Genomic DNA, 23,662 nt, shown 5'->3' on the forward strand with positions numbered 1-23,662 from the left:
AGGAAGAACTGGTCCCTGCCCATTGGCTGGTGGACCTGGGAGTCATCCTTTGGTGGGCAGGGCCATATTAAAGGCTGTGTTTAGTGGGCAGCTGTGGGCTCAGAAAGCCTTTATGCAGCCTATCTGCTAATTGGTGGGGCTGTGTCTCACCCTGTTCATTGCTTGACTTGTTGCGTCCCAGCACTGGAGCCTACAGGCTGTTGGGTGGGGCCAGGTCTTGGTTAAAAAATGGTGGCTACCAGGAGGGCTCACGCCAGTGGGTACTCCCCAGAAACACCACCACCAGTGTCTTTATCCCTGCAGTGAGCCACATCCACCCCACCTCTCACACCCTCGCAGGACACCCTACAATGTCAGCAGTTAGGTCTGGCCCAGGATCTTGAGGTCACTGCTTTTTCCGGTGTTTCTGGCATGCACGAGACCTAGTGTACATCCTCCGAGAGTGGAGTTTCTGTTTTCCCTCGTCTGTGGACTTCCTGTGAGCACTTTGCTGGCCTTCAAAGCCAGATGCTCTGGGGGCTTCTCGCAAGACCAGCCCTCCACATTGGGGAGCCTGGTGTGGGGCTCAGAACTTTCACTCCTGTGGGAGAACTTTTGTGATATAATTATTTTCCGGTTTGTGGGTTGCCCACCCAGGGGTATGGAATTTGATTTTATCCTGATTGTCCCTCTCCTGTCCCCTTGTTGTGGCCTCTTTGTCTTTGGATGTAGGCTATCTTTTTTGGTATGTTCCACTGGTTTTTCTTCCTTTCTTTCCTCCCAGTGGTTGTTTAGCAGTTGTGATTTTGGTGGGTTTTTTTGAGAAGAGGTGAGCTCACATCCTTCTACTCCACCATCTTGTTCCACCCTCAGTAAACGTTTCATTGGTGAAGGGCTCCATTTTCCCCCTGCAGTAGCTCTTTATAATGGGCGGAAGATAGCCTTTTGTAGCTATTAATTTATAGGTCTCCTAGTTTTGTAGGAATAACTAAAAAAACATTTTTCTTTTCTTTCATCAAAAGCCCTGGACTGAGAATTTATAAGGAAATGTTCAGTGTCAAATATTTTACTACTTTCTTCTAAAATAATATTTATGGACCTTTCATGGACTAGTTAAATGAAATGTGAACTCTAAAACAATATAAGTGTTATGTTATACAACATACATGTATAAAAATATTTTAGTTTCATTTTGCTTATCTAAGTAAATCTTTAAAAATTAAAACTAGTAACTTAGTAGCAATTTGGCAGAGATTTAGAAATTTTGAGTTACTAATTTAAGGCCTGAAATAAAATTCATTTTAGCAAATGTTTTTGAAGTTTATCAGACACTTATAAGCATGTTTAGTGGTTTATAAAGTAATAATCTTTTTTTTTTTCCCCTTAATGTTTAGTTAATTCCATGTACCATGAAACTTCCAGAAAGACAGCCTGAGTTTTTCTTTTATTATTCTTTACTGGGAAATGATGTTACAAATGAACCCTTCAGTGATTTGATCAACCCAAACTTTGAGCCAGAGAGAGCGTCTGTTCGTATACGGAGCAGTATAGAAATTCTTCGTGTTTACCTCACTGTTCATTCTAAACTACAGGTAAGTATAGCAGAAAATTGTTTCCAATTAATGGTTATTTTTTTTTAAGCACTAAAGAGGTGCCTAAACTCTCTCGTTGCTGAAGTACATACCATCTTTCTATCGTCTCTCTTATTTTTTTAGGAATTATCCTGACTTGTATGTCATAAGATGACAATTATTTCAGAATGTTAGGAGATGTAACACTTTAGTTATTTTGAAAAGAGGTAGGTCAGTTATCAATCATTTATCATATTCAATAACAAATTGTACCTGGAACTCAAACCTGTGAGCATCAGACAGGTTTCATTATTGTTACTGGAGATTAGCTGTTACCATACAGATCACACTCGAGTTCAGAATTTATAAACCTTTTTGCTATTAAAGCAAAGAGATAATAAAACAACTTTTTAAAACCTGCCCTTGAATTACGTAATTTTGTAAATGAATTTTAAATAGGACTTTATTTTTTAGAAAAGTTTGTCTCATCTGAAATTAAATCTCTGTTCGTTATGATTAACTTTAATCAGACTGAAATGGGTGGTGAAGTAGGGTGGGGTCGTCCTTTTTTTATACTAAAGTGTTTCAATAGACTTTGCTTGTACTTTGGGTGGATAGTACAAAAAGCATAAGGAAATTTTAGTGGAGCTAAATTTTAGAGGTGGTTGCTAAATCCAAGGTATTTAGAATGTTGAAGATTATATAAAATGATGCAGGAAAAATTAGTTTGATCTTATATCTAACATATTATTCCTCACCAAACTATTGACTTCCATATCAGTTTGATTCTTATGGACTTGTAAGTTATAAAAATCCTTTCTTTCCAGCCCATTAAAAATATCACACTTAATAACATTAAGACTGTTATCAGTCATTATTGACACTAGAATTAAAAATATTTTTATGTAATGATTACATATTGTTCATGTGAATAGTAGGCTTGCTGAGGCTTCAATGTAGTAAGGAAAAAGAATAGTTATGTAACACATACCTGGAACAGCCATTTTTTTTTTTTTTTCTTTTTTGGTAGTTTCCAAAGGTGGTAATGTCCAAGTTTTGATTAGCTAGCAGTGATTCACAATACATTCCATCTCAGTGGTATTCTCTTTGATCTTTTACTGTTAAGCACTGTTTTATATATAGAGTTTGAAAAGCAAGAAAAAAGAAAGATTCATAGTGTTTTATGGGTGAATAAAACAGAATTATTTGAAGTTCTTTAGTTCAAATAGAGATGGATCCACTCATTAAAATCCATCCATTTTTAAGAACTGTGCTTAAATTAATGTTATAATGAAAAGAGAAAAGAATGGTGGATGTATTTTTCTGTTTAAATTCATGGATTCATGATATAATTTGCATAGTACAATAAGATAGTATAGTAAAATATTGAAGTAACCATAGCTCACCAAAGAGAAAAGAGAACAAGAAGTAACACATAATGCCTGTGGATGATTCATGTTGAGGTCTGACTGAAAACAACAAAATTCTGTAAAGCAATTATCCTTCAATTTAAAGAAAAAGTAACACATAGGAGCGTATAATACTGAAAGGAAAAGTGAAAAGAATTAATAACTTTATTATTGAGTTCTGGGTAACTTTGTGCTTTATCAACAGTTTTAGCAATCAGGTGTGAGAATCTTAGTCACTGGCAGTCAGTAAGATAACCTGCATTCTGTTTTCCTTCTCTGGATCATTTAATAACTTTGCTGTTAAGTTTGTGTGTTTAGGATAAAGGAGAAAGTGTAAATCCTGGTTTTGACTTTCCCTTTCATTTTAGATCCATCTCTGCTGTGGAGACCAGTCACTTGGAAGTACAGAAATACCCTTAACAGGACTACTGAAAAAGGGTAGTACAGAAATCAACCATCGCCCAGTCACAGTTGAGGGTGCTTTTACGCTTGACCCTCCAAACCGAGCCAAACAAAAGCTTGCACCTATTCCTGTGGAGCTGGCCCCCACTGTGGGAGTGTCTGTGGCTCTGCAGAGAGAAGGCATGGACGCCCAGGCAAGTAGCAACCCGCCTTCCCCTCCTCCAGCTTCTCCGATGTGTCGGTCATGATTAGTTACAAAAGTCAGATTTCAGGCGCATTATCTCACATAAGAGAGTATTTATCACTCTTAATTAGTGGTCTTCATTATACGATAATCCCGTCTCTAAAAAGACCCTTCTGGAAAGTGCTGCGGCTTCTGCCATGATTCATAGTGACTCCGCCCAGAGTCTTTCAGTGCGGTCTTCTCGTGTAGTGGAAACCATTTCCCACACCCCAACTCACAGTTAGTGACTTTGGGACTCTGGTAGAGGAGAATGTTTTTAGGCCTGGTTTTGGGGGATCTGCATTAATAGATCTTTTTTAGTTGACTCAGCCTTAGCTAAGGTTCTCAGTTCATTAGTGCTTCACAGTCCTCATGCTGTCTCCAGGCAATAGAAACATTTATTTGAATGTAGATGTTTTTGATTATATATAGCCCTCGGGTCAACTTTAGTGTCCTGTTCTTTTAAAGAACTGATTTTTTTGCAGACTGAACTAAAGTAAGAGTTTAAAAAGACACATATGCATGTATTTTTGGAGGATAGTGGAGCAAAGGAAGAAAATCATACTAGACTTCTGGGTTTTGGTTTTTGTTTGTTTTCTGGTAATGTGGACCTCCTTTGTATTGCTTTGGTAGGAATAACCATTCTCAGGGAAACCTATGCCTGACTTCTTTAATTGAATATCCCTTCTTAGGCATTAGGATGCATTTCGATACTGAGCTCTGGATATCATATTTCCTTCCTGTTCATCTCCCCTTTTCTGGTCCTAGATGCTATAAGAAAATATGCAAATTATGAAGAAAAATAGACTAGGAATATCCAAACTGAGAAAGGAAGCTAATTTTTTTTAAAAAAACAACATCACATTTTTTGCTTAATTATGAAGGAAAGTTCTTTGCAAATTATCCTTTATTTAAAAATTGTTTTTAGTCTTTAATTGAATTAAAGACCCAGAATGAACATGAGCCACACCATTCAAAGAAGAGAGTTTTAACCCCCATAAAGGAGAAGACACATACTGGGCCACAGTCACCAAGCGAGTCCCCTGTTCCACCTCACAACCAGTCACCTCCAACAAAAGACGATGCAACAGAAAGTGAAGTGGAAAGCTTACTGTATGATAAGGACACAAAACTCAATCCAAAGGGTAAGATGTTCTTTTCACAGATCTCTTAGGTATAGATTTTCTGGCCATCTGATACATGACTGTGAGAGTTTTCATGGGTGCTAAAAACTAAGTTTTTTTAAAGAGCCAGTAATGTGTGGTGATACTTAAAGAAAAAAAATCAGTTTAAAGTAACTGTAACTTACTTAACTTCATAATAGAATTTTCTAACAGAATTTTTCATTGACTGTCATACTAGAAATAGTACCTTATTCAAAGGAAGTTAACAAATATAGTTCTTTGAAGTAGATTTTTAGCAATCTCAAATTCATTGTCTCAAATTCATTAGAATTTTGGAGAAAAGAGATACTGCCTCTTACAGTAAACTTAATCATTTTTGATCCTAAAGTTGAGACAGTTTGAGAATACATATTCATCTGTCTTACACAATTTCTGTCTGTTACGTAAGAATCTGTAGTTAAATTTAGTAGTATAAATTGTAAGAGCAGTGGTGGATTCCGAATTAGAAGTTTGGGTTCAAGTTATAGGTGTTTCCGTAAGTAGCTATAGCACTTGAGCCATTCACTAACCATCTGTGATATATAATAGGATTGGAATAGACTCTGTCTTTTCAATTAAAAAAATTTTTATTGGAGTATAGTTGATTTACAGTGTTGTGTTAGTTTGAGGTGGACAGCACAGTGAATCAACTATACATATATCTACTCTTTTTGAGATTCTTTTCCCAAGGCCATTACAGAGTGTTGAGTTCCCTGTGCTATGCAGTAGGTCCTTATTAACCTGTTTTATATAGAGTAGTGTGTATATGTCAGCCCCATATCCCAATTTATCCCTCCCCCTGCTTTATCCCCTGGTGACCATAAGTTTGGTTTTCACGTCCGTGACTGTATTTTCTCTTACAGTAAATAAGACCATTTGTACCACTCTTTGTAGACTCCACATATAAGTGTTACCACTGATACTTGTCTTCATCAAGTTTTATTTTGTTAGACTATGTCATACGTGTCTAAGATAACCAAGCTACTTAAAAAAAAAAAAACGGATGTAATTATTTACATAATTACTGTAAAATACTGATCTATATGTGCAATAAGTCTCAAATACAATCTTTGCAATACTAAGTTATGTTCACCTGCTTCTTAGAAATAAGTTAGCACCAGGCTACTTTTTAAGTTTTGTACTACATCTTGAGAATGAGAGTAAGGGTTTCCCCCCACCCCTCCCGCCCAGTGTTATGATGGGAATTAAAGCCTACATAATTTTGGACAATTAACTTGGAAGTTTATGCTTCAGTTCATATGTTTATTTAATCAAATAGTTGAGTCTTTGAGATTATATCTTTAAGTGTTCTGAGTAATTTAAGAGAAATTGTTTGCAAATGGATTTTTTTTTTTTTTTAATTTTTATGGTCACCTTAGCTATCAGTTCTTCTGTACCTGCATTACTGCCCAAGCCAGTGACAACATCTATTGCTTCAGAAACAGCCTCAGGACAGAAGATTGCTGTTCCTGCAACATCACATCATTTTTGCTTTTCAATAGACTTGAGGAGTATCCATGATTTGGAGGTTGGCTTTCCAATCAACTGTATACTAAGGTATGATTTGGTTTCAGAGTGTTATTTTCTGAGAAGAAATGCCTTTTCTGTATTTGGGTGTTGCGGAGAAGGCAATGGCACCCCACTCTAGTACTCTTGCCTGGAAAGTCCATGGATGGAGGAGCCTGGTAGGCTGCAGTCCGTGGGGTCGCTAAGAGTCAGACACGACTGAGCGACTTCACTTTCACTTTTTACTTTCATGCATTGGAGAAAGAAATGGCAACCCACTCCAGTGTTCTTGCCTGGAGAATCCCAGGGATGGGAAAGCCTGGCGGGCTGCCGTCTATGGGGTCGCAGAGTCGGACATGACTGAAGCGACTTAGCAGCAGCAGCAGCAGCAGACAATGTCACCAAAGAAATTATAACATTTGTTAAATCAGTGCACTAGAAGGGTTAAAGCTGTTGTGTCCTAATGACTTTGAAGATAATGGAGGGTGGCATTGATGGTATGAAGGGTAATAATCTTGCCTATTCTGATATAGTAATTATAGGTATTTTATAACATTTGTTAATGCTCTGTTTTAATATACACTGACTCTTGAACTTAAAATGTCTTGTTTCTGGAAAAGTTGTCACAGTTCAAAATACTTGGATATATAGTATCTGATTTTTCTATAAAATTGCTTTATAATGGAAGGTTATATTCCTGATATCTACCTTTTATGCGTATGAATCTAAAAACCATTCCTAATGAACTGGGAGTGGAATGTTTCCACACTGTTTAGAGAATTGAAATTCAGTCTGTTAAATGGCTTTATGCAGTGGCTTGTTTTTAATATTACATTTTTATAGACTTTTCAGCTGATAAATATATTAAATGTAATGTGTGTTTTCGTTTGGAGTCTTTAAGTTCTTATAAATTACTTTGGAGCAAGCATTAGCATTTATAATAAAATTTTTGGTCTTTATGTGACTAACATGCAAAAAATTAGAAAATTTTTCTGTCATCTTGGATTACCATTCCCAAGAACTTCAACTTTTTGTTGCTTCCTGCTGCTGTTTGAGGCACATCTGCCTTTCAGATGCCTAAGTCAACTCCTTGTGTGTGTGTATGCTCAGTTGTGTCCAACTCTTTGTGATCCTGTGGACTGTAACCCTCCAGGCTCCTCTGTCCATGGGATTCTCCAGGCAAGAACACTCGAGTGGGTTGCCATTTCCTTCTTCAGGAGATCTTTCCTATCCAGGGATCAAACCCGGGTCTCCATCACTGGCAGGTGGATTCTTTACCACTGAGTCACCCAGGAAGCCTGACATCTACTCCTATTGTGTCTAATTTTATAGTTCCTTTGGTTGTTTATCAAATTGTTTCCAGAGTCCTCTGAGCTTTGGTGTGAATAAAGGACAGAATCAAAGGGACCCAGTGCTGAATGTGACAGTGAAGTCACAGAATGGAAGTCTATCCTCACAGCTTAAGTTCTGCCTTTTACTTCATGTTAAAGGCTGAGAATTTTATTTAAAAATTGAAAGCCCAGAAAGGGTTTTCTCTTACCAACATAGCTTTTCTCACAGGGTTTATATAATATAGAACTGTTCCTTTTTCTCTTTTGCTGCTACTGGAGAAACTGGTCTTAGAGATGATGTTGGCCAGAAGCACAGGGATGATCTAAAATTGGATGAAGGATTTCCCTGGTGATCCAGTGGTTAAGACTACGCACTTCCACTGCAGGGGCATGGGTTCAATCCCTGGTCAGGGTGCTAAGATCCCACATGCTTGTGGTACAGCCATAAAATAAAATAAAATGAATAGTGTTTTGAGGGAAAGTCTTAAACAAGCTCACTCAGAAAGCACATATTAGTTTTTGTGTTTCCTGATTGCCACAGGGCCATTTGTTTAATCATCAAGTGACTACAGTAAGCCAGCCGTTTGCCCAGTATTAGGGCAGGGGGCATATACATAGACAAAGAGCTCAACCTAGTGAAGAAGACAGATTCAGAAATGTTAATATATGAGGGAGGCCAGACACTTGACAAAGAAAAGTGGAAAGAGTATTCTGCCCCAAGGACATGTTAGAATCCACTTAATATTCTGTAGAAATTACTTGATCATAAAGACTACTGCTTCTCTTGGATTCATTTTAGGGCTTAAAAAAAAATGTTGGACATTTTACGTTTGATAGATTTTATGTTATCATGCTCTGCATTAGTATGAAATTGTTGTGTACAATTACCTAATGGAATTTGTGAGATAACACTTATATTAGAAAAAAGTTTAATGTGTTTCCTTTTTTTTTTTTTTAAATCACTACATCTGTAGTAGGGGGTTAAACTTCTAGAGGATGAACTCTGTGAGATGACCAAAATTCAGTTTACGTAATTGTTTAGGAGTTGAATGTATGCACAGGATTCTTCTTGTAGTAATAGAAAAAGTAGTTTTCACTAGTAGAGTTTAAATCCTAGTTTTGTCAATAAACAGCAAATTATAAGATGAAATTTAAGTGAGCATTACAATATCTTTATATTTTACTTTAAATACAAAATAAGTTCAGCAATAGGCCAGGCATTCTTCTGTTTAATCTGGTGTGAGTTATATTGAAAGAAATAATGTTATGTCACTGTTTGATTCTTTTGTAGTATATTCTCAGTTCAGAGACAAAACACTATGAATGCATCATTTAGGAGTTGACTAAAGGTTTTTTTTAGCCCATAAAAAAAATCAGGACATTATTGTATAAAGGAAAGTAAGTTTAGAAATTAAACTTAGCAGGTGTTTCTTGTGTATACTGTGTCACAAAAGCTGTTCCTTGGAGTGCAAAGATGAAAATGATACAAACAGTGCCCTCAAGGAATTTTTTCCCCCCACATTTTAGTTTAATTATTTCTTCATAAGAATATTTTTGACATATAACATTGTGTGAATTTAATGTGTTTGGCAGGTTAATTTGCCACATTTATACACCTCAGGGGTGCCAGCACTGTCTTTGTTTAAGGGAGTCATTTTCACTTCTAAATCTTTGTCTTATTGGGAATTTATCAAAGTGACTCTCTCTTCCTTACTCAGTATATTGCCTTCAAATTACAGTATTCTCCTCCTTCCCCAGAGCATCATTTGAAGATGATTTGTAAGGCACCTTTGGAAGCCAGTGCTGGGCAAATAATGCATTTTTTTCTGTAATTTCTGATTTTTTTATGTTAATACCAAAAATATTTATATAATTTTAAAGTTGGTGATAGTAAAACCATAATGTATTTGTACCATTTATCTATTAAAATTTATTTGCTCATAATATTCATATTACATTCTTTTTCACAGGTTATAAGTCTCATCTGTACACTGCTTTAGGATTTTCGTTTTTCTTAAATTCTAGGTACTCATATCCTTTCTTTGGAAGTGCAGCTCCTATTATGACTAACCCTCCTGTAGAAGTTCGAAAAAACATGGAAGTTTTTCTTCCCCAGTCTTACTGTGCATTCGATTTTGCAACTTTGCCTCATCAGCTCCAGGATACCTTCCTAAGGTAATGTGTACGTGGTGTGTATGATAGTATTTTTTCAAATCAGCTCTTGAAAATTTGTATCTTATTGACAAGAGGAATTCCTTTACATATCTAAATCCACAGCAGCTTATGCATTTGAGAATCTAGAAGCAAACTTAACAGCTGTGACCCTTGTGCTTCCACTATAAGGTTTTATCAGTATGTGTTTATGAAGGCTCTTTTCAGATTTTCATATCTTGTTTGCCTGAATTGGGATATTAGAACTTTATTAAAACAATATATGAGTAATGAAGGCTCTTTGAAAAGTAATCTTGCTTTTTCCTAATATGTGAAGATAAATACAGACTGTTTAATTCTTATTGATTCATTTAATGACTGTAATGCATTATTTGTTTTTTCTGGTTTTTTTCATCTGTATAAAATAGAGATGTTGATCCAGCTATCTGAAGTGGATTTGTGAAGAAAAATGAGATCTTTGAAATATCTTTTTACTTTCTCAGAGTATCACAATTCAAAAAGAAATTTAAAAGAGAAAAAATAAACATTATGTGACCATTTGTGGGAATAGTGTTTGAAGGGTTTTCTTTATTGCATAGGAAGAGGTGTAAAAAAACAAAAATGTAATAATATTTTCTATTTGTTATTTGTGGAATTGAGCCTTTACATTCCAGGTAACAAAAACATGCTTGACTACATTAAAGGACTTCAAAATTTTTAGTCCAGAAAAGCCTTAGTTCACAGTTGATAAGTACGAACACGTGTTTCTCTTTTCCTTAGGATTCCACTGCTGGTTGAATTATGGCACAAGGATAAAATGAGTAAAGATTTACTTCTGGGAATTGCGAGAATCCAACTTTCTAACATCTTGTCTTCAGAAAAAACTCGCTTTTTAGGTTCTAATGGTGAACAGTGTTGGCGACAAACTTTCAGTGAAAGTGTGCCTATTATTGCAACCCAAGGGTAATGCATTTCCTGTATTTAGTCTTTGCTTTTTATTCTGTTTAGCTAGTTATAACCTTATCCTTTAATGTCATTTTATCATATCTTTTTTCTTTGACCCATGGGGGCTATATCCTAGTTTGCTCGTTAGCTTTCTGATACCTAGTATACCCTCACAGGAGTGAATCTGTGGTACCATAATACTTACGAGTATTGAGTATGTATTTCTCTCCCTTCTCTTTAGACTCATAATTTTAAGTTCAGGATCAGGGTTTTTTTTTTTTTTAATTCAGTAATTCAAGTCAAATTTATAATGTATTTTTACATTATTTTGAATTTTTCTGCTTGAAAAATATGTAAACTTTTGCGTTAAATATAGTTGGTGTTACAGATGTTTGACTCTAAAAACTGAGTATTGTTTTTTTGCTCTGAAGTTCACTGCCACAGTGAAAAACTGGAGTTCGTATATTTTAAATGAAATCATTCAACAATTATCTCTTTATATATCACCTGCCTTTATTTTTAAAGTGCAGTAAGAATGTGGAAGAAAAGCAGGCCCAGTGAAAAGCTGAGATGTCTTAAGTATTATTGGAATTTCTTCCCTCACTCTTCCTTCATGCCACTTCCAGAGACTGAAGGGTTTAGTAAAGTTTCTTATTTACTTGGAGATCTGGGAACAATTTTTTTAGAAAATCAGTTGTTCTGGTTAATTGACAATTCTTTTAAAACTTAGCATTCTTTTCTGTTAGGTCAAGTAGAATATAATGAAAACAGTCATTACTTGTTGGAAGTTATTTTAATGATGATTGCTTTGAATATTAACTTTATTGACCTGCTGTGTAGACAAGTTTCAAGAGATTTACTTAAGTGAAAACTTCAGAGATGATACTGCTTCATTTTACTTTACTCATTTCTTCTAAAATCTGAGATGAGAAGAAGGAAATGTAAAAGTTGATTAATTAAAGAGTTCTAATTATGTGAATCCAATCCTTAAAGTTTTGATTTAAACAAGGCCATGTATTTCTGTTGCCAAGATTTTATTTTCCTTTAACATTTTGTCTTTTATTTAATGCCCCATGCAGTTCTGTGATACAGTGAGGTATTCATTATGATAAACATATCATTGTCCTACTGCCAGGATTTAATCCTGAAGCAGTGCTCATATCCAGTAAAAGATTTATGAACAAGTATATACAGTCCAAGAAAAGCAAAAAGTTCAGAATAATCTACATATAATTAAGTAGGGGAATTGTTATGTGTTTAAAATTTTACTACATAAATTCATTAGTATGTTTTACAGGCTTTAAAAGTTAACATTTTTGAATTAGTGTTTGTTATTACACTGGAGATAATATTCCTGTATAAATGGAAAAATGGACAAAACTATGAATTTTAATATGCATGAGCACTTGCATATCTACATAATCTAAAAAAGAAGAAAATGAAATTTTAGTACTATTTGTGGGCAGTGAGATTTAAATTTTCTCTTTTATACTTTTGAAGTTTTTCAAGTAACCTACTACTGTTATAGGTAATTTTGTAGTGAACATAGGTATGTACTTAATACTGTGTGACCAAATAAAATGACATATATAGAAGGTCTTGAAGTCTATAGAAGCTGCTGCACTTTGAGCAACAAGTGTCAGGAGCAAGGCATGTTGCCTACTCAGTGCGCTAGCATTGGGGAAGTAAAAGGAAACATAAAAGTGTTTCCATGAGGTTTTAAATATTTCTGATTTCATTTGTAGGTCAAATAACAGGATAGTAGATCTGTCTTACACAGTGACTTTAGAGGATTATGGACTAGTGAAAATGCGTGAGATTTTTGTCTCTGATTCATCTCAGGTATGTGTCATTGAATGTTATGAAATTATTCTTTAAAATGGACTTAATGTGTGTATGTGTGTGTGTTTGTTTCAATATGCTGTTTCTTAAAATTCATATTGTAGGGTTTATCTGCCGTACAACAAAAGCCATCTTCTGTTCCTCCAGCACCCTGTCCTTCAGAAATCCAGACAGAGCCTCGTGAAACCTTAGAATACAAAGCCGCACTTGAGCTAGAAATGTGGAAAGAGATGCAAGAAGACATTTTTGAAAATCAGGTTACCTTTTAAATGTTACTTAAAAAGTATTTTTGTTCCGTTCAGTGTATCTTTCCTTCTGCAAAGTAGGCTTTTCTCTCTTTTCCATGAGTACCTTATTTAGTCCCTTTGAATTGAAGAATTGCCTTACTCTTAAAAAAAAAAAAAATCTAACAATTAAAAAATATTCAGGGGACTTCCTTGTTGGTCAGGTGGCTAAGACTTCCCGCTCCCAATGCAGAGGGCCCAGGTTCAATCCCTTGTCAGGGAGCTAGATTACCACATGCCACATTTTAAGAGTTCACACGCCTCAACTAAAAAGATCCCACGTGCTGCAACTAAGACCTGGCAGAGCCAAATAAGTAAGTATAAATATTTTCAAAGATGAACTATCAAAAAATACTCAAAATGTGACCACTTTGCAGAAGCCATTCAGAAGGAGTCTCCTAAACTTTCTCCAAGTCAGAATTTAAGGACTTGAAGGTTTCTTGTAATTGCAGGATCTTATTTAGCATACCCTCCTGGAAGCTGGACTCATCCGTTGTTAAATAAGAGAGGTACAGAACAACTTCCTGTTAGCTTGGTACTGTCCTGAAATATCCTCAGATGGGTATAACTCACATCAGGCATCCTCTGTTGTATTTTAAATAGAATAGAATGTCTGAAAGAAATATCAGTGGTCAGTATTAGTTAACTGAGAACAACTGTTATTTGAAATATTTTTCTTAACTTTATTTTTCTTTTTTCTTCCTTTGGCAGCTAAAGCAGAAAGAACTGGCTCATATGCAAGCTCTTGCTGAGGAATGGAAGAAAAGGGACCGAGAGAGAGAGTCACTAGTAAAGAAAAAGGTAATGACTGTATAAAAATTGAAGGAAAGAAAGAGTATTAATCTTTTATAGACATAAAAGTCTCTGGAATGAATAAGTATAGTGGATATATATTGGCCTGGATAAAATGAATGAATGGGTCGGGGTAGAAAGAAGAGTTTTCACTATAAAGTGTTTTGTACTTCTTAGATTTTGAACCCTGTAAATACGTTGCCTGTTCAAAAAGTAAATAAATATGAAAAACCTACTGTACAGGGAACTCTATACAGTGCTCTGTGGTGACCTAAATGGGAAGGAAATCCAAAAAAGGGGGTATATATGTATACGTATAGCTGATTTACTTTGCTCTATAGCACAGACATTGTGAAGCAACTATATATCAATAAAAATTAATAAAATAAAGCAAATATATTCAAAACCAAAAAAAAGTGAACACTCTAGAGAAAGAGCCTATCTTTGTATTTAAAAAGAAAATTAAACATTTAAGTGTATATAAATATTACATTATAATCTATTAGTTAATGAAAAGTAGCCAAACTTTTAAGCTGTTTTAAAAGACTGAATCATGAAATAAATCACATCTTTAAAAATGATAACAAAAGGCCATCTGATCTTATTTCAGGAAGCCAAAATTTAATAGTTATCTATTCATACTCAAGTTACTGAGTAAAACAACCTTGAAAATTAGACCTGTCTCAGATATTCCAAATTTAAGTCTCTAAAAATACTTATATTAGTGGTTCGTGAAATGCCCATAAATGGGAGAAGACACACTGTGGCAGGGGAGTTTGCTACATAGACCAAGACACCGCCCAGTATGTGGATTAGAAAATTCCTTAAAGTTGTTTCAGGTCTCTTCTCTGACTTTCAGCCATTTACATTTAATTTGGTTATTGATATGCTTGGGTTTAATTCTACTATCTTGCTCTCAGTTTTCAATTTGTCACACACATTTCTTGTTCCTTTTTCACTCTTCGCCTATTTTCTTTTGCAGTTCGTTGGATTTTTTTTCTAATGATTCCATTTTATTTTTACACTTGCTTTATTAGTAACATCTCCTTTGTTGTATTCTTTTAGTGATTGCTCTAGAGCTTATAGTCTGTATCTTTGTTGTTGTTTAGTTGCTCCGTCATGTCCGATTCTTTTGCAACCCCATGGGCTATAGCCCACCAGGCTCCTCTGTCCATGGGATTTCCCAGGCAAGAATACTGGAGGGCGTTGCCATTTCCTTCTCCAGGAGATCTTCCCAGCCCAGGGATCGAACCCACAGCTCTGGTCTTGGCAAGCGTATTCTTTGAGCCATCAGGAAAGCCCATGCATCTTTATTTACCACAGTTTATCTTCAGATGATATAGTACATTTAGTTTTTAACATAATTTAATCTTTGAGCCATTTTTCTAATGTGATTGGTGAGTCTTTCGTTGTTGATGTTTGTAACATATGTACAAGCAAAATAGTTGATGATAACACGAAGTGTGGAAGTGAGGATATGGACATACACTGTTGTAAAGTTCTCATTCTGCTTTGCTAGTTTAAGCAATCATCATCTCTTTTCTAGATTGCTGTGTTTACTTCTTAACTTGGTACCCTGTCCTCTTTTCCTGGCCCCTGTAGTTTTTTAATACTCATATCAGCCAAGAATAGAGGAAGTCAGATTATGTACTCCTCTGCTTAAAACCCATCCAACTCATCACATTTAGAATAAAACTCAGGAGTTCTTACCAGACCTACAAGGCCTTATGTGACCCATCCCCTCGCTTCCTCTGTGACCTCATCTCCTGCCAGCCTTCAGTTCACAGAGTCTGTTCTAACCATGATGACCTCTTTGTATTTCATCAGACATGCTGAGACACCTCTCACCTCAGGATCTACAGGCTGCTTTTCTTTAGAGATACTTTCTAGTTTCTGCTTAGGGTAATCTGAGGGAGGCCTTCTCTGATCACTATGTCCAAAATAGTGTCCTCTTCACCTGGCATCAGGCACTAACCATCCCCTCATTCTGGTTTGTTTCCTACATAGTATTTCCCTACTATTACATTAAAGATTCACTTCTTTGATTATAGTTTGTTTTCCCTCAGAATATAGGTTCCACATGACTGTGTTTTGCCTGTTGTCTGTGAGGTGTACAATAAACATTTGTTTAAACCAAAAGGATAATGATTTCGGGTTTTACATAGTTTTGAGTTTGAGATTTACGGGGAATGTTGGCATGTTCAGCAGGTATTTGGATTTATAGGTCTATAACTGTGGAGCGAGGTTTGACTTTGTGATACAAACTTGGGATTTCTTTGTATATGTGGTGGTATGTAGATAAGGTCACCCCAGGAAGTCACATAGTTTGAGAGGAGAAGACATCCTGAGGCAGAATTTTGGGAACACAGATATTTGGGTTGTCAGAGGAAGCACACGTGGTTTGAATACTCTTACCTGTCTTCCTATGAGGCATTTTTACATGTGGCACTCAGAATTTTATTCAGTTTTAAATTAGTTTTTATTGGAGTACAGTTGCTTTACAATATTGTGTTAGTTTCTACCACACGGCACAAGGAATCGGCCGTACTTTACGTAGATTGCCTCGCTCTTGGACTTCTTTCCCATTCCGATCACCACGGTGCATTATAGAGTTCTCTGTGCTCTACAGTATGTTCTCATTAGTTATCTATTTTATATACGGTATCAATAGTATATATGTGTCAATCCCAATCTCCCACCTCCTCCTAACCCCCTACCCCCTGGTATCCATATATTTATTCTCTAGGTCTGTGCCTCTATTTTTGCTTTTGCAAAGTGGCACACAGAATTTGAAACATTTATGTTAGTGATTTGCCTAAGATTTAAAAGTAAACCAAAAGTCTGTGGTAGAGTTAATAGAATTAATAAATAAATGATCTTGGTTGATTAGTATGTTGGGCTAAATAAAATATAGTTTAACAAGGACAGATGTCAAATTCTGTCATCAGAGTAAACCATTAACTTGGACAGTGGATATAGTTATTCCAGGTTTATAAATAAAAACCTTGGGGATTTTCTCTGACATAACAAATGGTATGATTAGGATCCTCAGATAGCAAATGCAGTTTTAGATAAAATTCATAGGCATGTGTTGACCTGGTCTCTGAGTGCATATTCTTTGGTTTCTGAAAGAGTGAGATCACATCTGGGTGCCATATTTGTGAAAGGACTTAGTTTAGAATATAGACTCCAGATTAAGTCCAACATACTAGAGGATGTGGAAATAATAACATGTGGATAATAGCTGAAGCTTGTGTTTATCTTGGAGGAGAAAAAAAGACTAGGAGGATATATGATGGCTATCGCTAGAGTCAAATATGTGAAGATACTTTTTTTCTTCTTCCCAAGGGAGAGAAACATGATTAAAGGGTGGGCTTCTAAGGAGCATCAAACCAGAGCTTTATTGGCAGTAGTAAAGAGAAAACAGGTTGGGGGCTGGGACCTGGTAAGGAGGACAGAAAATTTAGTTCAGAAAGTCCTAGTAAACATGATCAGTCTGAACTGAACCATGGAGGGGATCCTGTGGAGACCAAGCATCCATCATGGACTCACATCTTTAAAGGCAGAGCAGAGCAGGACTTTAGGCAGTGGGGTAGAATTTGGCATACTAAGTGTGGGCCCGTGCAGGAACTAACTTTAGAAACAACTAAGAACTCAGTTATTTGAAGTGTAATAAAAGACCAGGTCTGAACAATAGGAAGACTGACTTGAAACTGATTAGCTGGTCTATCAACAATGTTAGTTCCAGGGAGAGAGCTGTATAAATAAATGAATAAGAAGGCTTCGAAAGAAAACTGGACTGTTGAACAAGGTAGATTTTTAAGGGGCTACTTTTTTTTTTTTTTTAACTAAACACAAGATTTTACTGGCAGTCCACCTTAGCACCCCATGGGTGAAGAGCTTCTTCCGGAGACTGAAAATTACTGCAGATACCCAAGCAGAAACTAGGTCAGCTTCTTTCCTTAAAGCATAGTAGAATGAATTTCTGCTTTGAATTGGTGCATATAATTCATGATTTTCCTATTCTCAGATCCTGTGTTTCAGTAAAATAATAATATACACACGTGTGAATTTGTGTTTTGAATTTGGAGAAAAGATAAAAGTAATTTTTGTTATATTTTAGGTGGCTGAATATACTATTCTTGAAGGAAAACTTCAAAAAACCCTAATTGACTTGGAGAAGCGAGAGCAGCAGCTCGCCATTGCAGAATCAGAGGTATTGTATTCATCTATCACGTGTCTTTATTTCACAGAATCCATTCATTACGTAGATAGTCATGGACTTATACTATCCGTTTGCTTTTCCTTTGTATAAAATATATTTCATGGAAATTGTCTTTTAGGCATTATGGGGAAAACTGCTATTCAACTGGGTAAAACATATTTTTATATATTAGAAGGTGACGAATAGAAAACTGTTGTTTAAAATGGTTAATTATTATTCAGTCAGCTTTAGCTGACTTCTGCAATAGTAGAGACTTTTGGTTATCTCTGTAATGATGTAGAAGGAATGGATAGTTGCACTACCTACAGAAAAGCATCAGGGGCCTAGAATTACACTTTTGATTTCAGTTAAGAAGGGAATATCCCTTTTTCTTTAAGATTATATCCCAAGAAAGGATAAACATGTTAGTATTGACTGGTCAAAAAGTTTGTTTGGGTTTTCCTGTAATGTCTTGCAAAAAATTTGAATTAACTTTTTAACCAACCCAATACTATGCCTAGTTAGTATTTTTGTTAGGTTTTATTGAATTTTACCTGATATACTTTTTTGCATTACTATAAAGGTCACTTCAAATTATTAAAATTTCTTCCACATGAAATTTATATGCCCATTCCTTGCCCAGATATTTAAAATTTTCTCAGTATATCACTCTAACCTTATCTTTACACATTTTCTGGGATTTCTAAATTGATTTACATAGTTAAACCTAAATATAATATAATATGTATTTGTTTCTAACACTAAGGCTCTGTTATCTTCTATATGATTAGGTAAAAAAATAAATTTCTATAGAAGAAAAGAAACTTAGGCATATTTGCTTGTATAATAAAATAGGTTATTTAGATCAGGATCTTAAACAGTTAATGCCTTTTCAGTTGAATTTATGCATCATATATGGATTTGGGGATATACTCTGTATTTTAGTAGTAAATGATTGAAAATTTTAATATACCTAAACATCAACTCTCTAATACCTGAAAATATGAAAATCAGTTTGTAAAGTATTCTGAACACTTGACCATATATATAAGGATAATATTGAGCAGTATAATCACTAGTAGTGAATCACGCTCTTAAAGATGTACCTGTTTTAAGCTTCAAAGAGAAAGAAGAGAACTGAAATCAGAACGTGAACGGAACCTGCAAGAACTCCAGGATTCTATCCGGAGGGCCAAGGAAGATTGTGTTCACCAAGTAGAACTGGAAAGGTTGAAGATGAAGCAACTAGAAGAGGATAAACACCGACTTCAGCAGCAAGTAGGATTAAAATATGTGTTACTTCTTTAAACTGAGAATTTATTTGCATTCTAGAAATAATAGAAATGGTTCACTAAAGAGTTATAAAAATTCTCAGTAATTTGGACTATTAATCATAGTTATTGCACTGAGATTCAAATGTAAGTTGAATCTTTTCCTGAGTCAAAGCTAAGGACTATTGGAATAATCCTCTCATAATTATTTGCATGAGTCTATGCTATATTTAAGTTAAATCTCAAATTAGAATATTTTTTCAGATAAATCTCCTCTTAGCAAACATACTCTTCATATATGACTGGACCAAGTTCAGTTAAGAACCAAATTTCATGAGAGAATGGTCTGTGCTCCTTCCCATTTTTCACCTCTCACTGCTTCTCTTCCACTTTCCATCCCCATTGCCCCCAGCAGTTAAGTTCCGTGGGCGCTTTTCATTTCTCATCTAAATCACACTTATCACCAGCATCAACACTGTTGTCCTTGTTTTTGTATATTCTCTTCTCTTAGCGTCACTCTCCTGGTTTTTCTCTACTTGCTGGCCATGCCTCAGGCTCTCTGCAAGCTTATTTTCCTTTATCTAGCCATTAAATGTCAGACTACCTCCCAGATCCAGACTTACAACGTGCTAAGCAATCTCATTCATGCCTGTAGTTTCAGAGACAGTCTGTATCTCTGGGAATTGTACATTTGTATCCCAGACCTTTCCTTTGCACCCTGGACCCACTTATCTCATTGTCTTTTAGACATCTCTACTTAGGTATTTAACTTCTATGCAGAGTACATCATGAGAAACGCTGGGCTGGAAGAAACACAAGCTGGAATCAAGATTGCCGGGAGAAATATCCATAACCTCAGATATGCAGATGACACCACCCTTATGGCAGAAAGTGAAGAGGAACTAAAAAGCCTCTTGATGAAAGTGAAAGAGGAGAGTGAAAAAGTTGGCTTAAAGTTCAACGTTCAGAAAACGAAGATCACGGCATCCGATCCCATCACTTCATGGGAAATAGATGAGGAAACAGTGGAAACAGTGTCAGACTTTATTTTTTGGGGCTCCAAAATCACTGCAGATGGCGACTGCAGCCATGAAATTAAAAGACACTTACTCCTTGGAAGAAAAGTTATGACCAACCTAGATAGCATATTCAAAAGCAAAGACATTACTTTGCCGACTAAGGTCCGTCTAGTCAAGGCTATGTTTTTTCCTGTGGTCATGTATGGATGTGAGAGTTGGATTGTGAAGATGGCTGAGCACTGAAGAATTGATGCTTTTGAACTGTGGTGTTGGAGAAGACTCTTGAGAGTCCCTTGGACTGCAAGGAGATGCAACCAGTCCATTCTGAAGGAGATCAGCCCTGGGATTTCTTTGGAAGGAATGATGCTAAAGCTGAAACTCCAATACTTTGGCCACCTCATGCGAAGAGTTGACTCACTGGAAAAGACTCTGATCCTGGGAGGGATTGGGGGCAGAAGGAGAAGGGGACGACTGAGGATGAGATGGCTGGATGGCATCACTGACTCGATGGACGTGAATCTGAGTGAACTCCAGGAGTTGGTGATGGACAGGGAGGCCTGACCTGTGATTCATGGGGTCGCAAAGAGTCTGACATGACTGAGCGACTGAACTGAACTGAACTTGGGTGTCTTAGGCATTTAAAACTCAACACGGGCCTCCTAGCCATACTTGACCTTGCTATAAGTGTTCTTTACTTCAGTGAGTGACCCCTGTAACCTGGTTCTTCTGTTGCAGCCTAAGTGATATTTTTGAAGTTTGGGAATCATGACACTCTCTTCTAAAACCATTTAGGGTTGTCTTAATGCTGATAGAATAAAGATCAGAATTACTGCCTTGCCCTACCAACCTTTGCATAGTTTGCACCCAGCCTCACCTCATCTTACTTTTGCTGTATGGTCCTCTTCAGGTCCTCAGGCATACCATGCATGCCTCACCCTTTAGAATCTTTGTGTATGCTGCTTTTTCTTGGCCCAGTGAACTATACTAATCTCTGTTTCCAGCTGAGGCATCACTTTCCCAGAGAAATCTTCCCTGACCCCTGCTGTCCAAGTCTAGGTCAAGTTTTTGTTATATGTTTTCTTGGTGTATTCTTCTCTTATTCTATTTCTTTATGATATGTTATAGCAGTTTGTTTTTATTTTCATTAGTGTGATAATTTGATCAGTGTCAGATTGTTAGTTCAGTAAAACTATTTTGGTTTCTATCTGTATGCCTGGAGCCCAGCCAGTCTTCAGCACATAATATGGGCTTAAAAAATATTTTCTGGGGGGGGGGAGGGGGGAAGGCTCAAGCTGTTAAAAATGAAGCTTATCTATCTTGAAAAATTTCAGTGTAGATTAGATATATATGATGAATGATCTGAAGTCTTAAGTAAATTCTGGCATGAAGAATAGTTTCCATAGCAGTTCAGGGTCAGGTAAGACCATATTATTTAGGTGGTTATAAAGATAAATTCGATTGTTATTATGGCAGTCTCATGTAGATTTATGAAAGATAAAGTTGTAAAAGTGGGCAATTGTGATGGGATTCTCCAGGATTGCTTCTCTTCTACGATTTATCAGGAAGATTGAGCCATCTAGAAAAAGAAGCTTCTAAGATGTGTTAGAATTCCTAGGGGAGCTCTTGAAAAAAACAAAACATGGGCATTGCTACCCTGTCCCTGCCCTACCTGAGGTATAATTAGCTTACATCTTTGTGGGAAGAATTAGTATTTTGGAAAAATTCCCCAGAGCACTCCTAAAATATAAGCTAAAACCTGCGGGAAGAACTGTGGTAGAAAGTAGAAGTTTTGGGGGTGCCCAATTACACTAAGTCCATGACTGTAAACATTTCCCCTCATATATTAGAAAACGTTGTAGGCTCTTACTCTGAACCAGATTACATGTACTGTACACACAGTTCTCACAAGACAGGTAGAAGGGACAGATACACTATCAGTGCACAGTGATGAAGTATATACATTCAAACATGTAAAAGCATTTATTAGAACGGAAAAAAGCCAATGTAAATTATGATCCACTTAGCAAAGGAAAAAGAGCCCAGTATGCCTCATAGTAGATTGATAAATGTGCCTGTCAAAAAAATGCCAGACACTAAGTTTATTAGCTTTTGCTTTAAACAAAAATGTGACAGATTCTTTAGAGAAGTTTCTGTTCAGTTTTAAGTTTGCATGTTCAACGAGGTAAACTTCAGTTATATGGAAAACTTCCACGTATGGAATACTCATTACCTTAAGATGCTAGATAAATCCTGACCAGAATTATTGATAATTACTTGCGTAAAATAAGAATTTATTATTGGTAATTTAAGTCCCATTTTTGCTACCAATTTTCTCAGTTATTTCACATTTAGTTAAGTCTTAGAGAAATAAATAATTGGTTTATCTAATGATGGCTAGTCATATTGATATGTTTTTGAAAAGCTTCTTTAACAGTATTTGAAAGTGAAGGGGAAGTGTTCAGTTACTCAGTCGTGTCCGACTCTCTGTGACCCCAGGGACGGTAGCCCACCAAGCTCCTCTTTCTGTCGGATTTCCCAGACAAGAATACTGGAGTGGGTTGCCATTTCCTTCTCCAGGGGATCTTCCTGACCCAGGGATCAAACCCGGGCCTCCTGCATTGCAGATGGATTCTGTACCGTCTGAGCCACCAGGGAATCCCTGTGCTTACTTCCATTTGATTTAAAAAAAATCCCAGATTTTGAAAGAACACTTTTATCTTTTTTGATAGTTTTGAAACTGTTTTAAGGGCAATTACAGTATTTAGTCAAGACAGTCTTTTTTTTTAAGTTAAGGAAGTATTGCTTGTTTTCATTAGAGGATCATTCTAGGAGGTGAAAATATCTGAGTTCTGTTCGTATGTCTGCCACTTACTAGCTCTATGGCACTGCCTCAGTAATCCAGTTCTCTGACCCTCAGAGAACTGGATTTTGTTACCTATAAATAGGAAGGGACTGAGCTGAATCTTTAAGTTGTATTCATACTGGAATTATGAAATTCATAGAGTATCAAATTATGAGAACAATAAACACTGCATTAAAATTAAACTTACTTTCATCAGTAATTAGGTATAATGTTCAATCATTCATGACACATTTAAAAAAATTATTTCTAGTGTTTTTATAATATTACTTTTCTATTTGTCACCTAAAATTTAACAACAATGTTCTCAAGATACTGGTTTTATGAGAAATTTCATACTCCTAAAAAGTTTTTGTATATTGTTAATCAGTTGACTTACTGAATTTTTAAGATTACTAGAGCAATTAATTTTCTTCTTTATAGTTTATGTATTTTCTAAATTTTCTAAATATGAACATGCCTTAAAGAAAAAATGACAGTGTTGAATTCTGTAATACTATACTTTGCATACCTCTGTTTTAAAACAGCTATAATGTTTTTTTTAATACAGCTCAATGATGCTGAAAATAAGTATAAGACTTTAGAAAAAGAGTTCCATCAGTTCAAAGATCAGCAAAGCAGCAAACCAGAAATTCGACTACAGTCTGAAATAAATCTTCTCACTTTGGAAAAGGTACCTGTGTTAGTTTATGGCATCTTAACTAGCCCTA

The 23,662-nt window shown here is 35.9% G+C and overlaps 1 protein-coding gene across 10 annotated transcripts in view; it reads left to right on the forward strand.

Moving 5' to 3' along the window:
• Positions 1-23,662, forward strand: part of CEP120 (centrosomal protein 120) — an 85,464-nt gene that overhangs the window by 41,701 nt on the left and 20,101 nt on the right. For all 10 annotated transcript variants that reach the window (XM_060415670.1, XM_042250300.2, XM_060415672.1 and 7 more), the window contains 12 exons: positions 1,374-1,571; positions 3,328-3,555; positions 4,513-4,729; positions 6,127-6,304; positions 9,610-9,759; positions 10,516-10,698; positions 12,426-12,522; positions 12,627-12,779; positions 13,518-13,607; positions 17,722-17,814; positions 18,919-19,080; positions 23,503-23,625. In XM_060415670.1, the coding sequence (XP_060271653.1) occupies positions 1,374-1,571; positions 3,328-3,555; positions 4,513-4,729; positions 6,127-6,304; positions 9,610-9,759; positions 10,516-10,698; positions 12,426-12,522; positions 12,627-12,779; positions 13,518-13,607; positions 17,722-17,814; positions 18,919-19,080; positions 23,503-23,625 (1,872 nt within the window). The remainder of the gene's footprint in view (positions 1-1,373; positions 1,572-3,327; positions 3,556-4,512; positions 4,730-6,126; positions 6,305-9,609; positions 9,760-10,515; positions 10,699-12,425; positions 12,523-12,626; positions 12,780-13,517; positions 13,608-17,721; positions 17,815-18,918; positions 19,081-23,502; positions 23,626-23,662) is intronic.

The sequence above is a fragment of the Ovis aries genome, chromosome 5 (genome assembly GCF_016772045.2).
Source record: "Ovis aries strain OAR_USU_Benz2616 breed Rambouillet chromosome 5, ARS-UI_Ramb_v3.0, whole genome shotgun sequence".
Lineage (NCBI taxonomy): Eukaryota > Metazoa > Chordata > Mammalia > Artiodactyla > Bovidae > Ovis > Ovis aries.